General features: G+C 33.2%; 1 protein-coding gene across 6 annotated transcripts in view; it reads right to left on the bottom strand.

The window, feature by feature from the left end:
- Positions 1-27,544, bottom strand: part of SCAF11 (SR-related CTD associated factor 11) — a 73,221-nt gene that overhangs the window by 15,899 nt on the left and 29,778 nt on the right. For all 6 annotated transcript variants that reach the window (XM_060166459.1, XM_060166458.1, XM_060166460.1 and 3 more), the window contains 4 exons: positions 25,339-25,496; positions 15,598-15,675; positions 12,336-12,436; positions 10,348-10,409 (listed from right to left, as the gene is read on the bottom strand). In XM_060166459.1, coding sequence (XP_060022442.1) covers positions 10,348-10,409; positions 12,336-12,436; positions 15,598-15,675; positions 25,339-25,496 — 399 coding nt within the window. The remainder of the gene's footprint in view (positions 1-10,347; positions 10,410-12,335; positions 12,437-15,597; positions 15,676-25,338; positions 25,497-27,544) is intronic.

Below are 27,544 nucleotides of genomic sequence, written 5' to 3'. Positions count from 1 at the left end.
CTTCCGTTCAATATTTTAAACTTCTACTATAATATTCTAAATTTCCAAAAGTTTTCTTTTTTTAGTCTTTTCTTGTCTCACTGATGAAATATCCCTTATCTTATCTCTGAGGATATTAATTTTCAAGTAGTTCCCTGTTTCCCAGCACTGGGTTTCTATCAGGTTCCTTTCCTTTGTCTCTTTATTGATCTCTATTATATTGGAGGTTCCCTCAAATCTCTGGTGATCCTTGATTGTTTGCGGGACACTAAAATACTGATTGAAGATGATGTGGATGGGTGGTCAGTGCCTTTCAATGGCTTTCACTGTAAGGTGATCAAGCACAGATCTGGCTGCTTCATTCAGACACACCCAAATGGCAGTATCTCCAAGTCCTTTAGGCAAGACAGTATCCTGGAAGATACCTTCTATCTCCCACTTTGGGAACAAGCAAGATTGCAAGTGCTTTGGGAAATGATCATGGGTAGAGAACTAGAGGCCTCAACATCTGACTTAATTTCCTTTTCTTTACTGTTGTTTCCTCTACTCCCATGTGTACTACAGTTTAATCTAGTTCAACCACTCATTCTAGAGAGTAAGCCTCCAGTCTTTGCCTGCATAGACTCCTTCCCCTACACTGGCCAGTAATCTGCAGGATATACTTCTCCTTTAAAAAAATTTAACCAATTCTGTTTTTCAGCACAACTGCATATACCTGCTTTCAGAGATAATAGAGGCCCCCAGACCCAAGACTAAGGTTCTATGGTACATGAACTGATTTGATTCTTAACCCCACTCTCTCCATGAAAGGTTTGGGCTTCAGCTTTCTGCTAAGACAGTTTACCATTCACCTCAAACAACCATTTTCAAGCTTCTACTTTATGGACATTTCTTATCTGCTGTCCCTCCTCTCTAGTTCTCTTATCTTTCTGGCTTTAAATTTTTATTTTCTTTTCATTCCTTTATGGTCATTTCCATAGGGTTCTAGGAGGGATAAGAGAATTAAACAGGTGCTCAATCTGTTATGCTTACCCGGAAGCTTATCTCATTCTTTTGAATTCAGTATATCCCAAAAGATGTTTCATGACAACATCTTTTTCTACAATACGAACCAGTATAACAAAGGCTCTGAGCTTAGAGCCTAGTACTTGGCAGGCACCCAATTAAAAACTTCGAAAAACTTGAAAAATATTAAAGACACTAAACCGCATTGCTTCTGAAATCTAGCCAAGCAATCATAAAAAGACAGATAATATTTTCTCAAGAAGTTCTTTCATAAAAATAAATTTAAATTATCCTTTGGGCACCATGGTTCCTGCTCAGTCTAACTAGGTAAATACATAAAAATGTTCTTAATTTGCACAACTTCCCACTAACTCTACCTTCACCTTAACTTTCATCTTAGTTCCTTGCTCAGTCATCAAATGCCTACATTTAAGAGTCCAAGGTTGCTTCTCTTTTGCATGATAGGTTCATTATTGCCTCTAAACTTTGAGACAATTACAAGTAACTTTACAGATTCTCTTGGTCTTCTAATGAGGCAGTTTGTTAATAAATGATATCTAAGAAATCTCAATGTGAAAATTAAAGGTTAAAACCCTTAAAGGTTCTATTCCTATAGTTATGACTTATAAACTTGAGCCTGAAAAAAAACAAAAACAAAACCTGTTCTCTATTACATTTCTGAAAGGAAACACAAAATAAAGTTAATTACAAAGTTAATTGGTCTGCTAAGTAGGGAGCAGTCTGCTATTTATATCAAGCCATTAGAAAAAGACGATAATTTGAGTTACAAAGCTTGTGGACAACCACAAAGTGAGAGGCTTAAGATGAGTAATATTAATAATATCATACTTTAGCATTATTCTGCAGTGGTAAGAGGCATTAGACATAGAGTCAGAAGACTGGATCAAATTCTGTCTGCTCCAACTGTGTGATCTTGGCCAAGATATTCAGCCTTTTAAAATTGTTTTAAAATTTATAATTATGAACAATTTTGAACATTCCATAAAGTACAAAAAATGACACCTACAGGGCAGATTTAACTGTTAACATTTAGTTATTTTACTTTTATATTAATCTTTGTTTCAGTCTCTTTGCCTTCAAGAGAAAACTACTTTCCTAAAATTGTCTTTTATTTTCACGCATCTTTTTATTACTGAAGCTTTCCGAAGTTTGTTTGCTGTCTGTTACAGGCATAGATCAGTTACCTTTTATCATCAGGTAGCTACAGCCAAGGACAATCAAATACTAAGTACTTAATTACCATTACCACTTTGTATGATACCCTGGAAAATGCCATACAGAAAACACAACTATTCACAACTTAAAATCTTACTAGAAAAAAAAGCCACAAAACAAGCTAATATACTTTATTTCATTGAAGTTAACTGTAAGAACTTGAATTATTTTATGCACCACTATCAGGGGAAAACGGCCAATTAAATTCTCATAGTACATTTTTTTTAATTACAGAAAATTTCAAACAAACACAAAATAGAGCAAATAGCATAATGAAACTCCATTATACCCATATCCCTGCCTCCACAATTATTAATTCACATCCACTGTTAATTTATCTACTACCTTCTCAAGTCATTTTGAAACAAATTCTAGACATCATATCATTTTAATGCACAACTATTTCAGTAAATAACTCTAAAATATAAGTGTTCTTTGGGGAAAAAAATAACATTAATACCATTATTACAAGTAAACAAAAAACCTCCAATAACTCCTTAATACCAAACACCTGAAGTTCAATTTTCACCAACTGTCCTTAAAGTTTTATATATATATATTTTACTTTCTTTTTACAGCATGTCACAATAAGGATCCAAATAATCCAACTGTGACTAGTTGAATCTTTCTTTTGTCTCTTTTAATCTACAGGTTCCCTCTCCCACTTTTAAACTCCTTGGAACTTTTTGACAGAAGAAACCAGGTCATTTGTCTATGGTCTACATTTTGTTGATTGCATCTCCTTGTCACTTAACACGCATCTCTGTCTCTTGTATGTCTTATAAATTAGTAGTTAGATTTCTTAATCAGAAATGAGAGGCCCTCGTACCGCAAAATAAATAAATAAATAAATAAATAAAATAAATAAACTTTCCTTTACTACCTGTTCAATTACCTTGATGTATAGTTTATATACAAAAGGCAAGGTAGATGCTTGTATCTTTCCTTTCATATATTAGTTTTAAAAATGAGTTAACTTCCTAGCATCCTCTAAAATAGACCAATTTGTGTTTGTTTACTTACAAGGTAGCATGATGAACTCATGAACTTAAACATATCTGACAGGTTTCAATAACTGTCCTTGACAGTTACTGAAGTTATTATCCTCTTCATGCTCAGATTGTTCCATTTTTGCCTAAAGGGAGCCCAATCTAGTTGATTCTTGAGACTTGTTACAATCCTAGCACTGCTTTGAAAGTTTCCTTGCCTTCTGTTAAGAAAAAAATATTCTAGGCACATCTTATTTATTTACTATCTCAAACCTGTAAACAGTCATTTATTTCAAGGAGGCCTGGTTCTTTTATTAGGAAATGTTATTTGGAGAACACAATCTGCATCAGAGTTGGGTCACAGTGATTTCTCATCACTTAGAAATTTTATTTCAGAATTACTGAAAGAGCTGTTTTTGACCACCAAGCTGTTTTGGCCATCAGGTTTGTAATGAATTTTTTACAGCAGCCCTAGGAAACTAATATAGACCTAGGTACAGTTTTTAATTGACTAATAAAAGTGAATATACAGGCATAATAAATTGGTTAAGGCATTCATAAAACTTCTTTACATGCAAAATCCAACTTTTTCGAATTACTTTTCAACCCAAGTTTGTTGATGACCATTTTTCACATGATATCATCCTCTATGCTATCAAGAACAGTGGTGATTTGTGGAGAATACAGTCAATAAATTATGTAATATCTTTGTATGGTGACAGATGGTAAATGGATTTATCATAGTGATCATTTTGAAATGTACAGAAATATCAAATCATTATGTGTGTACCAGGAACTAACACAGTGTTGTAGGTCAATTATACTTCAAAAACAAACAATCAAACAAACTCATAGAAAAAGAGCTCAGACTTGTGGTTACCAGAGATGAAGGCTGAGAGGAGGGGGAATTGATGAAGGTAGTCAAAAGGTGCAGACTTCCAGTTATAGGATAAATAAGTACTAGGGATGTAACATACAACATGATAAATATAATTAACACCATTGTATGTTATACGTCAAAGTTGTTAGAGAGTAAATCCTGAGAGTTCTCATTACAAGGAAACATTTTTTTCTATTTCTTTAATGTATCTATATGAGATGATGTTCACTAAACTTACTGTGATAATCATTTCATGATGTATGTAACTCAAAACATTATGCTGTATACCTTAAACTTACACAGTGCTGTATATATCAATTATTATCTCAATAAAGCTGGAAGAAAAATAAAGAACAGTGGTGATTCTTCAGGAAATCCATACAAGAACTAAATCATTGGTGCTGGCCTCTTATACTGGCCTTTGCAGTTAAGTATGTACTTAATAGAATTAGCCAACTTATGACTTTCTCGGGAATGCTGCGCATGTGTCTGATGAATTTCCCCCAATTCTCTCTCAGTTAGAGGTCTAGGGGTTAAGAAAATTCCAGGATTATCTATGGATCTTCTCCCAAGTTTCTGCTATCTATTCTCCAGATTTAATGACAGCACTTTGTATGTTCATACAATCACAGGCAGTGACAACTATGCAGCTGCTTGGTCAACAGTGATCATACGAGACAAATGATAAGATAGAATCCTACTTCAGAGATGTTACAATGGGGGAAAAAAGGGTTCTCAGAATTGATCAAGTAAGGCGTATACTAAATGAGTCATAAAGACAAAAAAGAAACACAACCTGAGAAAAAAGAGACAGCTCTAGAATTTTTCAAACAGATATTTAGCTTCCTATCTTTTTGGAGTAACTTTTACCAAGTTTTCCTAAAACGGTTTCACCACATTGTAATCCAGTGAAAAAAAACCTTTAATGGTATCTTTTTGCATAACATTACTCCTTGTAAGATAATATGCAGAAATTTTAGCTTTATTGCTCAACTCTCTATGACAGCCTCAACCTTCCTTTCCAGTCTTATTTCTGATCATGGTCTTTATTAACATTTTTGCCCAAACTCAAGAGTGGGGAAAGAAATGATAACTGCAAGAAACCATCAATATGACTTAAGCGCCAAACACTAATTCACATATCAACATGAACCAATTACCATTAAAACTATCTAAAGATGAAAAAATCTTTTGCATAGGACATGCAAACATCCATATTTTTTCAGAGCATCTCTACTTGGTTGTAGAGTAAGCATCTTACATGTCCAAAAGAGAAATCTTTATTATACCATCCCAAACATTCTATTGGCCTTCCCCATCTCAGTAACTGGCAGCTCCATTTTAACAGTTGTTCAGGCCAGGACTTTAGTCTCACCCTTGAATTCTTTACCTCACATCAATCCATCAGCAAATCCTTTTAATTTCACCTCTGAAATACAACATTTACAGAATTGAGCCACTTCTCACCACTTCCACTAATATCTTCCTGGCCCAACCCACCATAATCTGTGGCCTGGAATACAGCCACCAAACTAGTCTCTCAGGCCTCCTATGAGGACCTTGCCCTCCTATGAACTATTCTCTCCTTCACAGCCAGAGATCCTTTAATAATATGTCAGTCCATACTATCCCTGAAAATGCTTGCCATTTAGGAGGCGTTAAATGACCTCCCAGCCAATGGCTTAACTCTTCCTCCTCCATCTACGTAATTCAATTGTTCTAGTCATACTGACCTCCATGCTATTCTCTGAACATACCATGATTGCTCCTGTCTCAAGGCTTTTGCACTTGCTCTTCCCTCTCCTGCAACACTCTAGATACATTTATGGCTTGAACCCTTACTTATTCTAGATTGCTGTTCAAATATAATCTAATCCAAGAGGCTTTCCCTGATGCCTTATATAATCACCTCCAGAATGTCATCATCCTTTGTCCCTTTACCCTACTTTATTCTTCTTTGAAGCACGTATAACACCTGTCATATTATACATTTATCTCTTTATTGTCCACAAAAGATACTCTGTTAGCAAGCACTTTGTCTCTTTTGTGCATTACTACAACCCTAAGAGTCCAGAGCTGCTTCAGAGTCCGTTGAATGAATGAGTTCATCTCAATTCCCTTTTGCTCTCCTAGTACGAACTTCTCATACTGAGTATGTGGTATGTGGTGAGTATGGATTTAGAATTTACACCTGAATAATCTTCATTAAACATGATAACTAAATGTAAGCTATTTCATCAGGTACATAATCTATCTCAATGCTAGAAGAAAAATTGTCTAAGTAAGATGTATTAAACGCCACAAGTAAAAAGCAACATCACAGAAAAAAATCTAAATGGGTAATCAGTAAGTACCCAATACCCTTCAACTCAATCCAGACTTGTTCAGTTAAGACATCTGCTAATAATTACATGATAGGTATTAGTACTCTTGTTCTACCCACTCATAAGTATAAAGAATATTCTGCCTATCCTAAACCAAACAAATGACATCAGGCACATTAACATAAGTAGACATGGCATTAAGTTACAGGCCTTGGATAATGTTAACCTTCTGGCAGGAAATACGTTTTTTAAAAACTATAATTAAAAATTACCTATTCAAAATTTTAAAACTCCCAACAAACAAAAGTCCAGGACCAGACGGCTTCTCAGGTGAATTCTACCAAACACTGAGTTAATATCTACCCCTCTCAAACTATTCCAAAAAACTGCAGAGGAAGTAACGTTTCCAAGGCCAGCAACCCTAATACCAAACCAGACAAAGATATCACAAAAAAATAAAATTAAAGGCCAATATCACTGGTGAACATACACCCAAAAATACTCAACAAAATAATGGCAAACCAAATTCAACAGTACAGTAAAACGATCATATATGCCATGATCAAGTGGGATTTATCTCAGGGATAAAAGAATGGTTCCATATCCACAAAGCAATCAATGTGATACTCATTAACAAACTGAAGAGTAAAAACCATACAATAATCTCAATAGCTGCAGAAAAGCTTTTAAAAAAAATTCAACACCCTTTATGATAAAAACTCAATAAAGTGGGTACAGAGGGACCACACCTCAACATAATAAAGGCCATATATGACAAACCCACAGCGAACATCACACTCAACGGTGAAATGCTGAAAGCATTTTCCTCTAAGATCAGGGACAAGACAAAGATGCCCACTCTCGCTACTATTATTCAACATAATTTTGGAAGTCCTAGCCACAGCAATCAGACAAGAAAAAGAAACGAACAGCATCCAAATTGGAAAGAAAGAAGGAAAACTGTCACTGTTTGCAGATGACATATTATACATAGAAAATCTTAAAGGGGCCACCAAAAATCTACTGGAACTCATCAATGAATTTGGTAAAGTTGCAGGATATAAAATTAACATGCAGAAATCTGTTGCACTTCTCTACCCTAACAACAAACTATCAGAAAGACAAATTAAGAAAACAATCCCATTCAAAATTCCATCAAAAAGAATAAAATACCTAGGAATAAATCTAACTAAGGAGGTAAAAGATCTGTACTTGGAAACCTATAAGACGCTGATGAAAGAAACTGAAGACAACACAAACAGATGGAAAAATATATCATGTTCATGGACTGGAAGAATTAATATTGTTAAAATGACCACACTACTACCCAAGGCAATCTACAGATTCAATGCAATCTCTATCAAAATACCAATGGCATTTTTCACAGAACCAGAACAAATAATTCCAAAATTTGTATGGAAACACAGAAGACACTGAATAGCCAAAACAATCTTGAGAAAGAAGATTAAAGCTAGAGGTATCATATGATCCACCAATTCCATCCCTCGGTATTTATCCGAAGAAAACAAAAACAGTCATTCAAAAAGATATATGCACCTCCATGTTTACTGTAGCATTATTTAAAATAACCAAGAGGGCTTCCCTGGTGGCGCAGTGGTTGAGAGTCCACCTGCCGATGCGGGGGACCCGGGTTTGTGCCCTGGTCCGGGAAGATCCCACATGCCACGGAGCGGCCGGGCCCATGAGCTATGGCCGCTGAGCCTGCGCGTCCGGAGCCTCTGCTCCGCAGCGGGAGAGGCCACAATGCTGAGAGGCCCGCGTACCACAAAAAAAATAATAATAAAAAAAATAAAAATAACCAAGATATGGAAGCAACCTAAGTGCCCATCAATAGATGAATGGATAAAGAAGATGTGAGATACACACACACACACATATTCCACACAATGGAATATTACTCAGCCATGAAAAAGAATAAAGCCCTGCCATTTACAACAACATGCAAGGACCTACAGGGAATTATGCTAAGTGAAATAAGTCAGACAGAGAAGGACAAATACTGTATGATATCACTTATACAAACAAAATCACAGAAAAAAAGATCAGATTTGTGGTTACCAGAGGCAGGTGGTGGGGGAAGGAGGAACTGGATAAAGGAAGTAAAAAGGTACAAACTTCAAGTTATAAGATAAATAAGTACTAGGGATGTAATGTACAACATGATAAATATAATTAACACTGCTGTATGTTATACATGAAAGTCATTAAGAGAGAAAATCCTAAGAGTTTTCATCACAAGGATAAAAATTTTTTTTTCTATTTCTTTAATGTATCTATATGAGATGATGAATGTTCACTAAACTTACCATGGTAATCATTTTATGATGTATGTAAGTCAAATCATTATGTTGTACACTTTAAACTTAGTGTTGTATATGTCATACATAATTTATATATGTAATATACATAAATTATGCACATAATTTATATACATAATTTATATATGTATATATATATTTATATACATAAATTGGAAGGAAAAAATTAGCTATTCAACTGGCTTACGATGTCCCCTGAAAACTTGTTTAGTATTTCATATTCTGAATAGTAAAACAAATTCTCAAATCCAAATGAATCAAAGAGTCTTATAAATGGCCTTCACCATACTGAAGCACTATAGATTGAAGATTTGCCTATGTTTTCCTCTCTAAAAATCCAGGCAGGAGATACATACTTAAAGAAAATTACAGTAGTCTTAAAACTAAGATTATCATAGGGAGAATGGGCCAGATTATCTAGAGAAAATCTATAACATCATTTACTCTTCCTTAGCAGTAAATTTTACATCAGATCCTAGAATTACCAAACAAAGGCTATTCATTAAAAAGGATGCTATTCTACAGCAATGACACAGAAAAACAAAGAAGTTTTGATACCTAAAGTTCTTTAACAAAAGAAAAATGCTTATCTAACCATAAAGTCCTTTTAGTGAAATTCCACTTTAAGAGTAAATTATCAAAGACATACATTCATTAATCTGTAAATCTGGGGTTATCTATAATCCTGAGATCATGTTAATTCAAATAAAAAAGCCAATAACAACAACAACCAAACTTGGTATTCAAACGTATAAAAAATGAAGTTGATTATCATTTAGTTTTAAGATGAATTCATTAATTCTTTCTATCTATAAATAGAAATTAATTATAACCTGGCCTGGAAAATAAATGCTCACTTCTCCCTGCTTACAATTAGCCTATAGTAAGTTGTTCTTTGTAACAAGAATAAACCGCTTGAGCTCCAAAGAGGAGTCACAAAGCACTATAGTGCCATTTTTCTCAGGCCCTGCTGCAAAGCTTTCCTGTATTAAAGAACCATACACTAGACAACAAGAGACAGGCATATCTAACTGCTCATTTAGATAAATATGTAAGAAATGCTTTATTTCCAAATAAAGTTTCAAATTAAAAGTGCGGCTCAAAGCCAAACCACAACTTCCTCTGGGAACTATGAATTACCTTCTCACTGTCACAGGCTTCTCTTGTTACTGCTTACAGTTATTGTCCCACAAGGTATTTCATCTCAGTTCCCATAAGGACTTCTGCACTAATGAGTGGAGTAGGACCACAATGTAGGTTGCTAAACAAGGAGTTGGAAAACATCCTTTTCTCCTTTTTCTTCCCAACATACATGTGCGCGTGCACGCGCACACACACACACACACACACACACACACACTCATTCACTCTCCCCTTCCCTCCTTACAGCTGAGCATGAAAATAAAAAAGGCAGGAAACAGTATAAATGACTCCATGAATGCAGTTTATGTAGGACTGAATACAGTGTACAGAGCTCAGCAGAGTTCTGTGCATGACTATTTTCCAAGCCAAAATATTACTTACAAGAACTTTGGCACAAGCATTAAAGTAAGAAACAAAAAAAGGTAGAACACACAAGTAAGAAAGTCACTTACTGTATATCATCTTCAAGTCATAAAGTTTTGCACTTAATAGATCTTCTCTTTTGACTTTTTTTCTGTAAACACCAATAAAGAGATGAAATAAGAGAAAACTGTTACTTTGCTCATTTATTTTCAATCCACTGCCCACCAAATTGAAAGTATTATGCACTGAGTTTTAAATTTTAGCAAAGAAAGCATGATTAGTTGGACTCCCCACTTAGCTGCCACTCCAATGACTGCAATGGAGATTCACTAACAAGAAACAAAACACTCTTGCAATCCCTTTCCCTGGAACTGGGAGAAACTATCAGAAAGAGGAGTTTTACAGCTTTAGAAGGGAGAGGCAACACTGAATGGGATATCTTCTAAGTGCAGGAAATGAGGCATATGCCTCATAAACATAAGATTGAATGAGAGGAATTCTAAAAACATCCAAAAGACTCCCAAAATAATGTACGGTAAAAATCTAATAGCTGACAGATTTTCCACCTTGGAAGAAATCATTAAGGGTATGACTTGGTGAGCAAAAGCAAATTATTATTTTGCATTAGTATTTTGCATTACATCCCTATACCATCCCTCTACCACAGTCCTTGAGAAAAAACAGTTAAGCATGTGGACTACCTCAGCTCTGTTAGACCCACTGTATGACCCTATCACAGGTCATACAATGATGAGCACTGCACTCTCAGCACGAGCCAAGAGAACTGGGTAATTCTCAAAAAATGCCTACCTATGACATTGTCACAGCCAAGAATAGGAGATGAATCAATAATGAAGCTAGCAAAAGGTATTTCTTCACTATGCTTGGGAAAAATGTGCTATTTACTATATAACCATAAATGGAAGACTCAAAGCCGACTCAGATATAATTAAAAGAAACTGTAAATAAAATTTGCTCTACTGCAGTTATTAACTGGCTTTATGGGTGGGCTCTTGAACAGAGTGTTCCAGGAATCCCTTAAAATCTAAAAACTTTTATCTCTAAGTATGTTTTCGGATAGTAGTTGTCTATAGTTTTCTTAGGATTACCAAAGAAGTCTATAACTTCCCAAAAGTCTATAACTTCTAAAGAGCTACAGGGTTCTAAATTAGTTGCATGATTCAATAAATCTCAAGGAATATTGTTAACTGTTTTGGTAACTAATATATTTACTCTAAGATATTAGTATTCTGATGAAATGTACTAATGAATCATAGATTTAATTATGACTTTGACAACTTTTGGACAGCTCTAAATATACTTCAGATCAAAAAGGGCTTCAATTTTAAATGTACTGTAACAAGTTATTTTAAGTATTAATAATAAATGAATCTCCAGTACACTATTAATTCAATTTAATTCAAAAATATGTTAATATCTGTTAAACCTGCGTACTAAGTATTTCTAGGCAATTACGTTTTAACAATAGCAGTTAATGAAACAAATCCAAACGTGTTTAAAAATTTTTTTAAACAATAAACATTTGTTATAGCACTAGCAAGTGTCTGCTATAACACAGAGAAACAAAATGAGAAAGCTAATAAGTAGTTTCAATTACAACTGTCTCATGAAGAATGTTGTACTGTATCTTTGGTTACTTTCTACTTTCTGTCCATAAATACTAGAGCAGTTACTCAAAATGTGGGCTGTGCACCAATGCTTATCCATATTTGTTTCTGATATGTACAAAAATGCGTAAGCATTCAGAAAATTTTACAGAAATTTTACACTGTTGTAACTTTTATTGTACAAAAGTATCGATCTAAAACAAATTAGGAAAAAACTAAAAAAAAACTAATTCATCACAGATAGAGGTCAAATAAATTATATTCTCAGATTTCAGCTGGTCCTTCCTTAACTTATCAAGGGTGTGCTTTAAAAGAAGTAATTAAATACATTTAAACCTCACCTCAAATTAAATACAAAAAACCTCATTTTTTTAAGTACTTTTTTTCTTTTTACTAGCTATCTTCTGATTCTACACAGTTGGATTCCACTTCTGAAGTTCAGCACTAACCTCATACAGCTTTTAGAATTTTCCTGACAGGACAGCTGTTTCTTAAAAGAGCTTTCAATTTTCTTGTCATTTGTTTCTCTCAACTGTCTTTTTATGTGAACCTGTGAGAAAAAGCAAAATCACCTATTTAGACTGATAATCTGGCATCACAAATGATAACCTACACATTTCCCTTGAAAGGACAAAAAATTAAAGAAACAAAATTGTCTGAATGAACGTGCAGCCCAAATACATATGCTTATTAATTCAAGCATGCTAAAATAAACTTAGTATGTGCGCTAAGCTCTGGGGAAACGTAACAGTAAGAGAGGGGCATGTAAATAGATTAAGTGCTCATAACAAATATAAACACAGATCTTTGTATACATGTAGAACTGACTTTGAGGATATCAGAGAAGACTTTAATGAGTAGATGATTTATGAGTCGGTCTTCAAGAATGAGTAGGAATCTGTATAAGGAAAAAATATTCTAAATGGAGGGAACACAGTTATAAGAAACAGTAAGAAGCTAATGCAGATGGGGAAGAAAAAATTAGCAGGATATGAAGCTGATACAATGTATTAGGACCAGACTGTAAAGGGTCCTGAATAAGAAAATAATTCTATAGGAATCAGAAAATAGAGTTTTAAAAGCATGTGAATGAGATGATCAAATCTGTTTTCTTTGGCAGTGATATGGAGAATGAACCAGTTAAGGGAAACTATAAAAGTCAGGAAACTGGAAAAAAGTTCTTATAACAGTGTAGATCTATACTGTATGAGACAACAGTCACTAGCCACATACTATTAAGCATGTGAAATGTGGCTGGTTTAAATTGAGATGTACTTGTAAGTGTAAAATATACACCCGATTTCAATGAAAACAACAACAAAAAATAAAATCCTTCAATAATAATTCTTCTAAAATATTACATGTTGAGATAATACACTAGATATGTTGGATTAAATAAAATATAAAAATTCAATTTAACTATTTCCTTTTGGTCTTTTAATGCGGCTACTAAAAATTTTATATTATAGAGTGGTTTGTAGTATATTTCTATTGGTAGAACAGGTCTAGATGACAGCATGAGGGCCTACAAAGAGGTAATGAAGTGGGAACAAATATAAGACATTGTGCAGAAGGAACAGGCAAAAATAAGACAAAGAGAAAAAATGGAAAACTCCCAGATGTTTTTGATCTGGGTGACTGGGATTATGGTACCATACAACTGGGGTTAGGGGATGGGGCAGGGAATGAGACGAGTTTGGGGTTTGTTAATATTTAGATTCCTTTGGTATTCTAGATGGAGATGTCCAACAAGTGGTTGAAAATATAAGCAATTATATATGACCCATTTGAGTTTAACTGTAAAGGGAAAAGGGTAATAAAGATTCAAAAGAAGTAAAAGGGCAAAGGAAGATATTAAGAATATATGGATAATACCACACACAGAATTACCGTATGACCCAGCAATCCCACTACTGGGCATATACCCAGAGAAAACCATAATTCAAAAAGACACATGCACTCCAATGTTCACTGCAGCACTATTTACAATAGGCAGGTCATGGAAGCAACCTAAATGCCCACTGACAGACGAATGGATAAAGAAGATGTGGTACATATATACAATGGAATATTACTCAGCCATAAAAAGGAACAAACTGGGTCATTTGTAGAGTCGCGGATGCATCTAGAGACTCATACAGAGTGAAGTACGTCAGAAAGAGAAAAAAAAATATCGTGTATTAACGCATACATGTGGAACCTAGAAAAATGGTACAGATGTACCCGTTTGCAGTACAGAAATTGAGACACAGATGCAGAGAACAAACGTAAGGACACCAAGGGGGTGGGCAGGGGGTGGGAGGTGGGGTGTGGTGTGGTGTGAGGAATTGGGAGATTGGGATTGACAGGTATACACTGATGTGTATAAAATGGATGACTAACATGAAGCTGCTGTATAAAAAAATAAAATAAAACAAAAAGAAAGAATGTATGGATAATATCACACACGATAAGAAATACCTTTTAAGTTTGACAAAATTAGATTAACACTCCCCCAAACTTTTAACTTAAGTAACACTCAAACCCTATTAAATAAAACATAAATTTTTATTCCAAGCAACAGAACAAAATTCACATGAAGCAACAGAACAAAATTTTACAGAAGAATATCTTTGGAAGCTAGTTCATGCTAAAGAAGCTTCAGCAACATAATATATATAGTCTGGAAAAACAGAACATGTCTTTCAGAGAAGTATTGCTTTAATTTTGATTATACTATCACACACATATATAATGTTTTATCTTTTCTCCAAGATATATACTAATTTGTATAGATGTCCAGAGTTAACACAATTACAACATGCAGTATCTTTCACATGTCATTTTATTTGAATTGCAATCTCATTTGTACCTTATGTCACTGAGACTTATCTGGAAAAAATATATCAAAACAAATTATAAACACCTACACTGAGAACATCTAATGCTTAAATAGTTTTATGTTGCTTACATGCCCCTTCCTATTCACAAAGATAGCAACCAAAGTGTTGGTGCTACTTGGGAAGTTTGTTTTTCCCATCAATGGCATCATATATGTATATATTGAGTATTCTCATTTTTAACTGTATACCATTCTTGACTTACTAATGAGAACCTCAAGAAATCTTTCTTACACATTTCACTTTACGTAAATTACTACTTACTCTCTTTTCACTTTTTATTCATTAACTCAGGAATATGTTCCTATCTCTTTCTTCTTTTATTTGTAAGCCAAAAATAAATGTGAATACAAATCATAATCATGGTTCTTAATCATAAGTAACATCAGCATGGTATGTGAATCTCAAGAATGTGACTAGGATTAAGCATTACAATAAAACCGTACGTAACAAAAGAAGTCATCTGCCCATGACAACACTGAAACCATGAGAAGTCCCTCTCAAGATCTTCACAAACCCCCTTATTCTTCTCGAATTAAATTCAGTTTCCTTCAAGCACCAGAATTTAAGAACAAAGACACCCTTTTATATTTAATTTTGTTTAATCTTCTCAACATTATGTTTTTCATGAAAACATAATTTTCAGGTACTCTGGACTTAAGTTTTTGTGGGGGTTTGTGTTTGAATCTAATATTCCATTCAAACATTTTTTCAATGGAAATTAAACACATTAAAGTTGAATTCACAAATATACTCAAACTGGAAATTTAAAGCAAAATCATCTCAATTAAGTTTAAAGAGTTTGTTTTACAAAATAAAATATAAACCTTACCTTAACACAACCTTCCAATGCACTGAATTTAAACACCGCCTGAAAAGGTTTCCGGTCAATAGGACATGAAGCCAGTGTCTGAAAAATGATGAACAAATTATAACTTTACGAATGTCTCTTTAAAACAGATCAAAATTAAACTATAACAAACGCATTCACAGTAAGTTTTTCACCAGAAGAGGAACCATAGAAAAATAATTTTTTCTTCTTTCAAAGATAAAGATGAAATGCTTTCCACCTGTATTACTCCACAAAGTAATAAATACCATAATTTTTAAAATTCATTCAAACATTTACTGAGCACCTACTGTATGCTAAATAAGTGGAATACAACGATGATCAGAGAGATAAGATCTTTGTTATCAAGATAATACCTATTAAGGCTTGCTGCACAGTTGAGTACTACAGCTATAATGAAAGGAAAGCTGGGCTGAAATCACTACCTCTCTGATCCAAAGCACTTGAGTAACTCTAAATAAGCTGTAAAAGGAATGGCTTGGACAGGTCCCTTATAGATTTTAATATTCGATGACAATATTTTCCCCCAAAATAATTTTGAATAGGCAGTTGTACCAGCAATAAAAAAAATTGTAGATATGAAGAAAAGCAAGGATTCCTCTGCTGCTCCCTCAGCCATGTAGATGCCCTCTCCGGAAGTAGTTTCTTATGCATCCTTTTGGAGATACCCAATGTTTACGCATAACGTGTATCTTTTAAATATAAAATATAATTCAGATGCTGAACTGAAACTTGTTTTTCTCTTAATTACATATTTTAAATTGGCTCATATTACTATTTCAGAGCTGTCCCATTCTTAACAGCATGGTATGTCATATAGTTTTAATTTACATTTCCTTTTATATGAGTAAGGTTGAAAATATTTCCACGTTTAAGGGCTCTTCAAAGTTCCTTTTCTTTAAACTGTCTATTCGTGCCTTTTGCCTAACTTTTTTTATTAGGTTGCTGGTCTTTTTCAAACTGAATTGTAGGCTTTCTTTATAAATTAAGAAAAATTGTCCTTTGTTCACTCTGTAATTCTAAATCATCTTTATCTTGACATAAATATATTTCCTATACTTTCAAAATTAACATGCTTCAACTATAATTGAGTTTCTCTGATAATACTATTAAATGTTTGTATAGGAATAGGCTTATATTATTTAAATAATTTAAGATAAAGTATGTTGTCTACTAGGGTAAAAGGGAAGATTCTGTAGCCTAAGAAGAAAATACTGAAAGGTGATATTTTAATACCTATGGTTATAAAAGTAAAACAGGATTCTAGCAATTTAATAGCAATAGTCTAATAGATAATATAATAATGAAGTTTTGATAAATTATCCTATATTCCCTAGTGGAAAAATGTGATATTTGCTTTTCTGGACTTTGGCACATATCAAGATATGCTTACACAAAGCACAAGTACAACAGACTGTGTGTGGCCCTCGATCATATAATACATTTTCACAAAGCTCGTGAGTCACTTTGGAAGCAGCCAAAATATAAACAGAGTTACTTTTTACTACTCTGCTAAAAAGTGATTTTTCTTTTCTTAAGTAGGTAGGGCTTGATAAAATGCTCTACACCATATCTGAATTAGGAAATTTGACTTTCCTGACTATATTAAACCAATTCAGACTGGTAGAACCCAGCTCAGCTTACTTCCAAGTACTATGCATTTAGGATGCTAGTACTTTCCCTACAGAAAATTTGACCTTAAAAAGCTTTGCTACAAGTAGCAACAAAGCTGTCCACAGCTTTTTAATAATGCATTACAAATAGCAATTCTAGTTCAAAGAACTCAACATCGTAACTATGTGACTGTTGTTTATATTACCATTTACTGCATGAAATTTCTTAGACTAGAGGTTATATTAACACATTTATAAATCAAAATAATACTTTAAAGTGGAAACTTTCAAGTATTTATTTTTACTAAAGTTTCAAAATATACTTGTATTTCTATTTTAAAGGTAAATTTAGATAAAATTCATTAAAAAGATAAAACAGGGACTTCCCTGGCAGTCCAGTGGTTAAGACTTCGCCTTCCAATACAGGGGATATGGGTTTGATCCCTGGTCAGGGAGCTAAGATCCCATATGCCTCATGGCCATAAAACCAAAACAGAAGCAATACTGTAACAAATTCAATAAAGACTTTAAAAATGGTCCACATTAAAAAAAAAATCTTTGAAAAAAAAAGATAAAACAATAATAAAATGTGTTTCCTTCAATGTTTTTTAAAAAACTATTAAGACATGTGTAAGGGCTCTGGATTTACTGTCTATTTTTATATCTTGTCCTGTGTATAACCTTGAGCAAGTTACATAGCCTTCCTTTGTCTCATTTGTGAAAATGGGGATAATAATAATCTGAGGTTTTCACAGTAATTAATGGCATACACTAGGTACTGTGTAAAGTCTTCTAAATATTAACTAGCTTTACAGCACCAACAATAAAAAAGCTTGGCTCACTAACAAAAAGATAACTCACAATATGATGTACATATACATGTGAGAGACTGAATTCTTAGTGATTTTTCTTGTTGGAATTTTCAAAGTTCATGACATATATGGAAATTAAACTATTCCATTTTTTAATATCTATTTCAAGTTGTAACACGAAGATCCAAAGAAAGCCACTGTGTTAAAGAAATTTATTCTATATCAGATGCATTGAACCTTTCAAAAACTCTGAAATTACACAATCCCATTTTCTTCATTAAATTTCCTCTGTTGACATCAGCTAAATGGCACTCTTCCCTTTCCCATGTTCAAACTGACAAGAGTTTTAACCTGAGCCGTTCCATTTTGATCTGTTACAGGTATTAGGGTTCTAAGTAAGATTTTGGTTTTGTTCTTTTTTGCTTAACTATAATTGTCATGGATTTGTCTAAGGTTTCATGTGGAGAAAGGGTTCCACTGCTATTTCAAAAACAAAAAGAAAGAAAACAAATAAAAAATAGTAGTCAGAAAACTACTGCTATCTATTATGGTAATCTGTGTATACTTACATTTCCTAAAAATAATCTACTTAACACTAGAAAACAAGTTAACAGATTTTCTTTGGCTCAGGCTTACCGTCAGAAAAATTTCTTAAAAGCAGGTAATCCTCCTCAGATTAAAAAAAAGCATAGGTCAGAAAATAAGCTACCTGTAGTAGACAAAATATCTTTGCTATGGCTACTGAGAAATGATGATATCCATTTCTGACCTTAAAACAGTTTAGCAAAGCATTTCAAACGGGAAACAGAAAAGAAATTCAGTTATCCTGAGTTAAGTCTTCACAGCATACCTCAATAAATTAATAGTGACTAAAGAACTTAATGAAAAAGAAATCAAAACAGATTTTTAAAAACTAAATGGATCCTTCATTTTTTGTTAATGTATAATGTAAGAAAAATATAAGGCTACTTTACATTAGCATATTAGCCAAAGTTCAAAGACACTGTCATCAGTAGGTACTAAAGCATAAAATTATATATCACATGATGATCAAACAGCTTTAATAGGAAAGTTAAAAAAAAGAAAGGTTTTAAAAAATGGTTTGCATTGGCCTAATTTTAAAGCATTCCTAAGGAATCTTCATCCTTATAATCCAGCAGATACCCATTCAGAAAATCTCAAAGATATTTTAATCTTAGTTTCCAGAGTTTGTGTCACTAAAATAACTAATTTAGTTTTTAAGTTGTGTGGTTTAAAAAATTCACATTTAAAACTAATGTTGAAAAATTTTAGCTAATATACTTAATTCTTCTTTAAAATATATTTTTAGTTTTAAAGAAAATTATCCCAAATTTTATTTTCCTTGTATACAACAAAAATAAATACCCTTTGGTTATTCACCATTTTGAGTTCTTATATACAACAAAAATACCCTTCAATTATTCACCTATTTAAATTGACAATGACTTTTATTTCAATAATTTTTCAAGTATCTAATTTAATTAGTTTCATAGTCAAAGTAATCCAATATCATCATTCAACTTTGTGATACAGCTACAAAATTAACAGAATTTGATCACTACTTTACAATGTAATGTGTATTAAAAAACAGAGCATTCATTTTACTGTGAATGCTCTGTACTGAGGTTATATCAGTTAAGGAGGCAATTTCGATAGAAAAAAATAATCTTCCTAATGATTTCAGTAAAACATACCCTAGTATTCTGAAGCGTTGTAAATTCCCAGCTCAGATAAACCCATATTTAAATGTAAGAACAGGAAACCTTCCTTATTTGGGAATTCAGGATTCTTGATTTCTAATATTTCTTGCTTCCTGCTGCTGCTCTATCCTCAATCACAAAGGCTGCCTACCGATAGCCCCTCCTAGAGAGAGAGAAGCAAGTGTTAAAGGTAAGTGCTTAAAGACTAAATCTCAGTACCTATGTTTTAGGTAGGTTTGTCTGTTCATGGGAATCTCTAGAACATTTATCTCTCTTACTAATAAATAGAGCACATTATATAAAACTGCAGTTCAAAATCAAATAAAGATGATTTAGGAATGCATACCATTAGAGGTTGCTGCTTATTTTAAAGCCATTCACTAGGACCTATCCTTTCTTCTTGATGGTCCCAAGATACCTAGTCTGCACCTCTAAAGAAGTGCTCACCTGTAGTCGGCCTACATGTACACTATCACATTTAACCAGTTCTTTCAAGACAGTTCTATCACATTTAACCATCTTTCAAGACAGCTTTCAGGAATGTATCCCTACAGGGCAAATGGCTGTCAGTAATAAAATTAACAGCAAGAAAACTTTTTATCCAACTACTCAAGGAACTCTTTCATATTCTTAAAAATAAATTACAACAGTTGGGTAGAATTACTTTTAACCTTTCTTTTCTTTTGACATTTAATAGTTAAGACTTTCATTTTCTAGCATAAAAACAGAAAATCCCATAAACTATCTGTATAAATCACTTTACAAATTCTGACATTTAAAATTAGACTATACAGAAATACACATTAATTTACCCAACTGGTAAAAACAGAATATTAAATGAAAACCTATTACATATGCTTTAGGTAATGAGCATTCACAATATAAAAATATTCTTTGCTCTACCAAAGGTTTTACCAAAGGATCAATACAGAGTGAAAACAACTAGGAATTTGGAATAATTAGTCACAAATTCAAGTTCTGGAGGAGTCAGAACTAGCAACCTCTCTAATCTACTTTAAGGATGAAGATAGACAGCTCTGAATCACCTACAACACAAGTTGTAATAATTAAATTAATTAATGTATTTGACAACGCTTTATAGATTATAAAGATAAGGACTAACAGTAGTGCTCCACAGATATGCTTACATTATTGTTCACAAAGAAGTACATAACAGAGAGGTTTGGTTTAGTTCAGGAATAAAGAAAAAATTTACATCTTAGGAAAAACTGTTGGGAAAATCCAGGCAATAAAACTTTGCTGAATTATGTTACCAAACAATAATCTAATCACTAGAATGATGTATAAGTTTCTACTCACTGCATAAGGGAACATCTGTATATAAAACATATCAGTAGTCAAGATATAAGTCAACGGGTCACATTTTGATTTTTTTTGGTATGTACTATTAATCCAAAAACATACTCCTCACCTGTCTGCATTGAACACTGTTGTCTGACTTCTTCAAGAACCGTACATCACCACAGTAAGACTCTCTTCATTTCTAGTCTCATGAGAGAAAACATACCTTTGCCAACTGTGCAATTTTGATTTCATTAACCTTACTTTCTCAAACTGAAGCTGTCAGCATTTGATATAAATGGAGGACTGAGAGAAATAAGTTGAGGGAGGATAATTTGCTTATAGTAGGAAAGTTAATCACATTAAAAAAATTACTTTAAAAATAAGGGAAATATTTACATTACTTAAAAGAGAAAAGAATCCCAGTGAATATCAAAAACCTCCTAATCACATATATTGCATGTTCCTTTAAATAGAGTAAAAACTCCTAACCACTTCAAACATGAAATGTCTCCAAGTCCTCAAACTTTAACCCTTTTAAGGGTCAAAACTGTAACCACTTCTTGGCAACCTGCCAAATCCTAAATCTTATTTTCTTAGTGTGTGTGTAGGTTACCCTATTGTCTATTGAGGATCATAATTATGATTGGCTGTCAATGCTATGGCCATGTGTCAAACTTCCCTAGCCTTCACTTTTCTAATTATCTACTTTAAAATGTGCAAACTCAGACAATCAAGATTAAACTTATGTGTAAACTAAATGCCCTCAATATGTTTAGACTGTATTTTTCCTCACAGTATCGATAAAATAATTAACTTTCTAAGTGGCTGATAAACTTTAGTGTATTGGTTCTATACATATTTCATCAGGTTAAAGGCCTTCTTTAGTTCCAGATTCTCAGTTCTAATACTGATGATTTAAATTAACAAGAACTTCAACTTTCCTAAGTGTCAATTACTGTGTCTTTGTTTAGATCAATATTTTATTTCTACATCATCATTTTTATTTTATAAACCAGCAGGCTTACCATCTGTGAATTTCTTGAAACTAAACACAGAATGGACATGTTTAATTTCAATTTGTTCTAGTGTCCCTAATGGGAGGCAATTAGGCTATGGGCCATGAAGACCACCAGCTTCCATTATTCTGAATCTTTCTGCCCTAGGTAAGTACATTCTATGAATATCTAGAGACTAAATCCAGTTACTTAATTAGTCCTTAAATGGCTTTTGTTTTAAATAACCAAAGAACCAAAATTTTAGAACTTGAAGAGATTGAAACTGTGACTCTGGATATAGATATTTTAAGAGCATGAGAAATTTCAGGAATGTGTCCAAAATAAATATACTAGACTATTAAATACTCTAACTTTACTTGTTTCTTATGGAGAATTTCTTCAATGATTAAAATATTAAGGTGAAAGTAAATAAATGAGTCCTTCTTGGTTCTTGATACCTATTCTGATTTTAATAAACCTTGAGAATAAATCTCAGATAGCTCAACAGAATTTCTGAAAGACACATAAGACTAGGAAGGTGATCCTGAATACATTTTGTACTTTTTTCTTATTATGTAGATTTCCAACCACTGTAAATTTCACTTTTGATTTCTAACTCCCTACTAAAAGTGAACATTAGTAAAATTTAAAACTATGGATCAATTTTTAAAAATTATTTTAATTTCAGGCTCTTGAAGTATTTAGAAACAACTTAAGAGTTCAGGATCGATGCCTTGAATTTCAAATAAACATTAACATAGTAATTTAAATGAAAGAATATAAAAGAAAGCCTTAGCACAAGGCCGGGCCAGTTAGCAGAGTCTGAATACAAATGCTCTTTCCTAATCCTGAAATCCAAAGTAAACTACATGCCTCTTTTTCAAAACAGAAGGAGGCTGAGGAAAATGAGAAGAGAGATCTTAATAACTAATGGCCATGAATAAAAACATTAGTGAATATGAAATCTGCTTCTATTTGTCAAAGCACTGATACACTTCAAAATATATCTAATTTTTATCATACCAATAAAAGATTCAAACTGAAAATTTTGAAGTGATTTTGTTAACCAGTAATCATTTATTAATTATAATGAACATTTTTTTTTTTTTTTTTTTGCGGTACGCGGGCCTCTCACGTTGCGGAGCACAGGCTCCGGACGCGCAGGCTCAGCGGCCATGGCTCACGGGCCCAGCCGCTCCGCGCCATGTGGGATCTTACCGGACTGCGGCACGAACCCGTGTCCCCTGCATCAGCAGGCGGACCCTCAACCACTGCGCCACCAGGGAGGCCCTATAATGAACATTTTATTAGTAGATTGTGTTCTCGTTACTGCTCAACTTAATGGTTTATTTAACTGATGTCTGCTATCCCCACTAGGGACAATGAAATAATTCAGAATATTCTGTTTATTCTCTGCTTTCAAGGTTAACTAGTTTTGTTTAAACAATACCTCAACTCCCCCACTGCCCATCACAATTTATGGCAGTACAGCCGATAAGTATTTTCTTTTAGAAGCAATTTGGCTTCAACAAAATGTTTATATCCAAAGGGGTAACACAAAAGAAGAAAAATATTACATGCAAGAAAAGTGCTGATTGCAATACTATGTATGTTACAAGTATTTTTAACTTATAAATATTCAACAATAGTTAAAAACATGGACAAGTTTAGCACTATCTAGTGGAGTTGAATATGTACACAGTCTACAATCACTTCTAGATACTTACCCTAGAGACACCTGAACTTGTACACCATGATAAAGCTAATGGTTGTATCAAAGATGCATGTAGTGTAATGAAGGATGACGAATCAAGCCTATTTTATACATTCTAATCCTCAGAGAAAAACACATACTCAAATCATGGTTGTTGAACCCCCAATTATGTGGTCACTGAATGCAATCTCACAAAAAGCACTGAATTGAAGCCTTCTAGCCATCCAGTAATTCTCTATTGGAAGCAAAATCTCCTCTATTTTTAAGATATCTAATCACAAAGCAAACCATGGTGCACTAAATTCAACACAGATGATATCATTAGGTGGGTGGCAGAGAAAAATATGCATTCTTATTTCATTAGTCAATGCTCCTGCAAACACACAGAGATTTACAATTATATTAAATAATTAAATTAAACTCAAAATATTTTTTTCCAGAATACATTTTCACCTATCCTTAGTCCTTTCTTGCCAAAAACCAGTTTAGACTTTTATCTATTTAGAACTGTTTCCAAGTATACTATTATTAACTCAATTGGTGTAACAAATCTTTTTCTTCCCCCTCCCAGAACTTGGCCATAGAGTCAGTACACAGTTATGTTCTCTTTTTCATACTACTGATGAAATATAAGTTAGACACGGAACTCTGAAAACCCCAGTTATATAATAGACAATTAATTCCAATGTGCATAAGGACAACAAAGAATTTGAATGCAGCTAATGTTAAAAACATTTTTAAGATTTATCTCCTTTACTAATTTTTACACACTGACAAATTACTAACTCAGAAAATATAGCATGAGCAGTATGATAAATTTTTATTTCACAATTTCTAACAATGGGGCTCATAATGAATATTCAATATACAGTACTGTGATCTACTTGACCCAAAATGAATCAACATAATACATTAAAAGTCCCAAATTTTCCTGTTTCTTAATCATTAACTATCTATGAAGAACCTCAATAATATCTCTAACTTTGAAATTAGTTCAAAATAAATGAAACACAGCAACTAGAAAATGCAGTTGTAAATTTACTTGTCTCTTAAGCTATGAGACCTTGGCCAAGTTATAGAACACAAAATCCAAGTTTCCACATCTGTAAAATGGAAAGACACTGTTATATCTGTTCTGGTTATCCCACAGGCTGATATAAGGAAGAAATTTAATAATCTATGTAAAAATTCTCTGAAAAATATAAAACACAAAGCAGAGAGAAGGTGTTATTAGTAGTAGTAAATATAGTCACAAGAGGGTCAAGTACACTGAAGATGAATTACTGCATTTCTACCAGAAAAAAATACTTAATCCATTTTCCCGTTTTTTTAATGGTATGCATTTAAAATTTTTTAATCATAAAAGAACAAAAAGCTGAATATAAAAAATTTAGAAGGGAATATACTAACAAAATTTGAGCAATACAGAGATGTTTGTCCTAAGTGGAGGAAAACACATTACTGTGAAATAATTTATGAAAGGCAGTATCAAGTCTTTAGACTAGGTGGAATGAAATCATGCTAGGGAACTAAAATACAATAATATTTAATACTTAGACTCACCTCTGCCCATTTAAGAATACAGGTCAAGCAGAAGACATGATTACAGCTTTCTGGAAAACCAATTTCCTTCTCTAACAGGTAACTGAGACATATTGGACATCTATCAGCTTCACTGTACAACAGACCAATGGTAGCAGTATTATCTTTGTTTTCTTCACCTATAAAGTAAAGCAACGATATATGCTTTCAATTTCTCCAGACCAAATGACTAGATACTCTAAAAGGCCCTCCTTCTACAAAGTAATTAGATCTTAGATACACTATAAGAAACAAACTCCTTGAGCACAATAACCCCAACATTTACTGATTTATAATTTAAGGGAGGAGTGAAAAGAATTTTTCATGAATTAATTTTAAAGTAGGTAATAATCACATAGTTCAAATATTTAAAAGTAAAAAAAGGTTATAGTGACAAATCTCCCAAGCAAATCTACTCCCATCCATCTAGTTCCATCCAATGCTACAAGTAACAACTGTTGTTTGTTTTGTGTTCTTCCAGAGACAAGATAGAATGCACAGACAAGCAAATCCTAATATATATTCTTTCAAACCTCCTTCTTCACACAAATGCTAGAACACTATACACAGCAGTCTGTGTTTTTTGTCGTTTCAACCTATCGATGGGACATTCACCTGTTTTCAAACTTGGGCTATTACAAACAATGCTGCAATGAAAAACTTTTCATTTCCCATTTTTAATAGTGTATCTACAGGATAAATTCTTAAAAATGGAATTGTTAGACCAACGTGTACATACATTTGTATTATGAATAGATACTGCCAAATTATACCCCTTAGGGTTTGTACTAATTTAAACACCTACCAGCAATGTAACCAACACACAAGAAATAAGCAGTCCTGGCTCAAAAGTAAAAGAAACTCCAAGATTCAACATAAAACAAAACAAAAATACAGAAATGGTCAGCTGAAATGTGAGCAGTATATGCCAAGCAAATGGAAAAGCTGACATTACCCTGGAAATACATGTCCATACTAGTGTTCAGAACTGGAGACTAACCTTAGGACCAATCCAGGTAGGGAAACTGATCCTAGGAGATTCCAGTTTTAAGCCAAGACCCTCAAATGGGGTTAAAGTGGTCCCAGCATGGGTTCAGAAAAAAGCAAATACATACAAATCCTCTGAAGGAAAGCATCCCTAATTTAGGCCCTCAGGATTCCACAGATTAAACGGATCAAATATGAGCTCATAATCAAACTTTACCAAACAGAAGAAAATACGTTGCCTTGAGTAAGAATCAGCAGAAACAAGAATGAGTTTAGATTTATTTTTATTTATGTATTATATTTATTTATTATAAATTTATTTAGATGTCCACTGGCTTCAAAGATCAGAACTTTCAAATACTACATAAAATAACTGAACAGCAATTAGACCCAGAAGAAAAAATATTTGTGAACTGGAAGAACTGAAGAAACTACCTAGACTGTAAGAGACAGACAAGGAGATATAAAAACAGAGGTTGGGAAATGAGGTCAGAACAAAGTCTAACATATTAATTGAAGTTCAGAAGAAGAGACTAAAGGGCAGGCAATAGTTGAAGCAGTAATGGCTGGGAAATGATAAAACAAAAACATGAGCCAACAGATAAAGGACACACAAGGTATACTAAACAGGAGTAATAAAAATAATCCATGTTTAGAAACAAAGTAGCAAACCTGTACAATATCAAAGATGAAAACAAGATCTTAAAAGCAAAAAGAGGGAAAAGACAGATCATCTACAAGGGAATGACAATTAGGTTGAAAAGACATTCCTTGACAGCTAGTAAGAAAACTAGAAAATAGCTAAATAATATCTTCAAAGTGCTAAGAGACAAAAAAAAATTATCAATCCAGAATTGTATATCTTTCAATAGTTTTGAAGAGGATAAAATAAATACAAAAACTTAAGTTTACCACCAACAGACTTTCACTAAAGGAACTTGAGATTTTTTTCAGGAAGAAGGGAATGGAGAAAAAACCAAGGACAGTAATAATAAAAACAAACAGAAAAATGTCATTCCTAAATCAGTAGGGAGCAAAACTTAAGAAGAAAAAGAGCAGAGCTCAATGACCTAAAAACTGACTGATCAAAAATAAGACAAGAGAAGACAGGGAAAAAAAGGTGTGCACTTTTTATTTAGGCAGCTTATTTCACAGTTTAAGAACAAAAAAAATATGTAAATACAAAAAACTCCTTGTTAAC

The sequence above is a fragment of the Lagenorhynchus albirostris genome, chromosome 11 (genome assembly GCF_949774975.1).
Source record: "Lagenorhynchus albirostris chromosome 11, mLagAlb1.1, whole genome shotgun sequence".
Taxonomy (NCBI): Eukaryota; Metazoa; Chordata; class Mammalia; order Artiodactyla; family Delphinidae; genus Lagenorhynchus; species Lagenorhynchus albirostris.
Note: the sequence above shows the minus strand (reverse complement) of the source record. Positions and strands in the feature narration are given on the sequence as shown.